Consider the following 1341-nt stretch of genomic DNA (forward strand, 5'->3'; position numbering starts at 1 on the left):
TTGTATTTGTAATTAACAAAAGAGAAATGCTCATCTTGTGATTTCATGGGAGTCCCTCTCTTCTCCCTTGTAAAGTAATGTAATCCCTGTTAAGGCATCAAGTTGTCCTGCTACATGATTTTTAACCTCTTGGAAATGTGAAGGAAAAGAAGATGAGGAATAGAGGAGAGAAATTCTAAACTAAGCATATTCCATGTGTAAGGAGGGGATTTCTGCTTTTCAATGAAAGTAATTTTGAGCAAGTCTAAGATGGAGAAAATTGAGAAGTGCTTGCTTTGAAAAAAATAGCTTTAGTTGAAAGTGCTTGTGAGAAGGTGGGGCCTCTTGAAAGAATTAAAGCTGATGTGAATCTTAAGTCAGAGTTCTAGCTGGCTGAGGAGACCAGAAGAAGAACCCGAGCTGTCACTGAACTTTGGTGCCAGGAACAATGGACAAGATATTGGAAGCATCATTCTTAATTCTGTGTCTTCAAGTAGACTGTGAGTTATGATGGAGAAACCCTAGGATATCTCATAATTTAGGAGAATGAGAAAATTGGAGAATGGACAAACTCATGCAGATAGAAGCTTTACGAAGGAAATATCAGTTTGTGGGCCTAATGATTTTTTATCTCTTTAAACAGGGGTGAGTGGACAACAGAAGGAAAAAAATGACCAAGAGCAGGTGAAACAGAGTCCTCAACCTTTGACAGTGCAGGAAGGAGAGATTTCCATTCTGAACTGTAGTTATGAGAAGAGTGCATTTGACTACTTCCCATGGTACCGGCAATATCCTGGTAAAGGCCCTACATTCTTGATAGCTATACGTTCAGTTGTGAATGAAATGAAGGATGGAAGACTCACAGTTTTCCTCAATAAGAGTGCCAAACAGCTCTCATTGCACATCGCAACTTCCCAGCCTGGAGACTCAGCCACCTACTTCTGTGCAGCAAGTGCACAGTGCTCTCTAGACACCTGCAGCCTGTACCCAAACCTGCAGCCAAGGCTCCAGACACTTCATCCTGAAGTGCAGATGAATATACACACATCACACACAATTTGTTTGTGCATAATAAGTCTTAGTATAAGAAAACTGAAATTATACAGAATTTATTCTTTCACCAAAATGGAGTTGATATAGAAAATCAATTGTGAAAAGATAACTCTAAAAACTCCAAACATTTGGAATTTTGGCACTAAATTGAAAACAACTCATATGTATGTTTAAGAAGCAATTACAATGACTATTAAATAGTATTTGAAAGAAAATATAGAGAGAACACAAACATATACATAAGTATGAGGCACAGCTAAAATAATACATAGAAGGAAATTTATCTTTTTAAAGTACTTTGTAAAGTGC

The 1341-nt window shown here is 37.6% G+C and overlaps 1 gene segment (V, D, J or C); it reads left to right on the top strand.

Moving 5' to 3' along the window:
* Positions 1-427: 427 nt before the first annotated feature.
* Positions 428-1119, top strand: LOC120853715. The segment is given in 2 exon segments: positions 428-479; positions 623-1119. Coding segments are annotated over 2 exon segments (549 nt in total).
* The last annotated feature ends 222 nt before the right edge of the window (positions 1120-1341 follow it).

This window comes from Oryx dammah, unplaced genomic scaffold (assembly GCF_014754425.2).
Source record: "Oryx dammah isolate SB20612 unplaced genomic scaffold, SCBI_Odam_1.1 HiC_scaffold_26, whole genome shotgun sequence".
Taxonomy (NCBI): Eukaryota; Metazoa; Chordata; class Mammalia; order Artiodactyla; family Bovidae; genus Oryx; species Oryx dammah.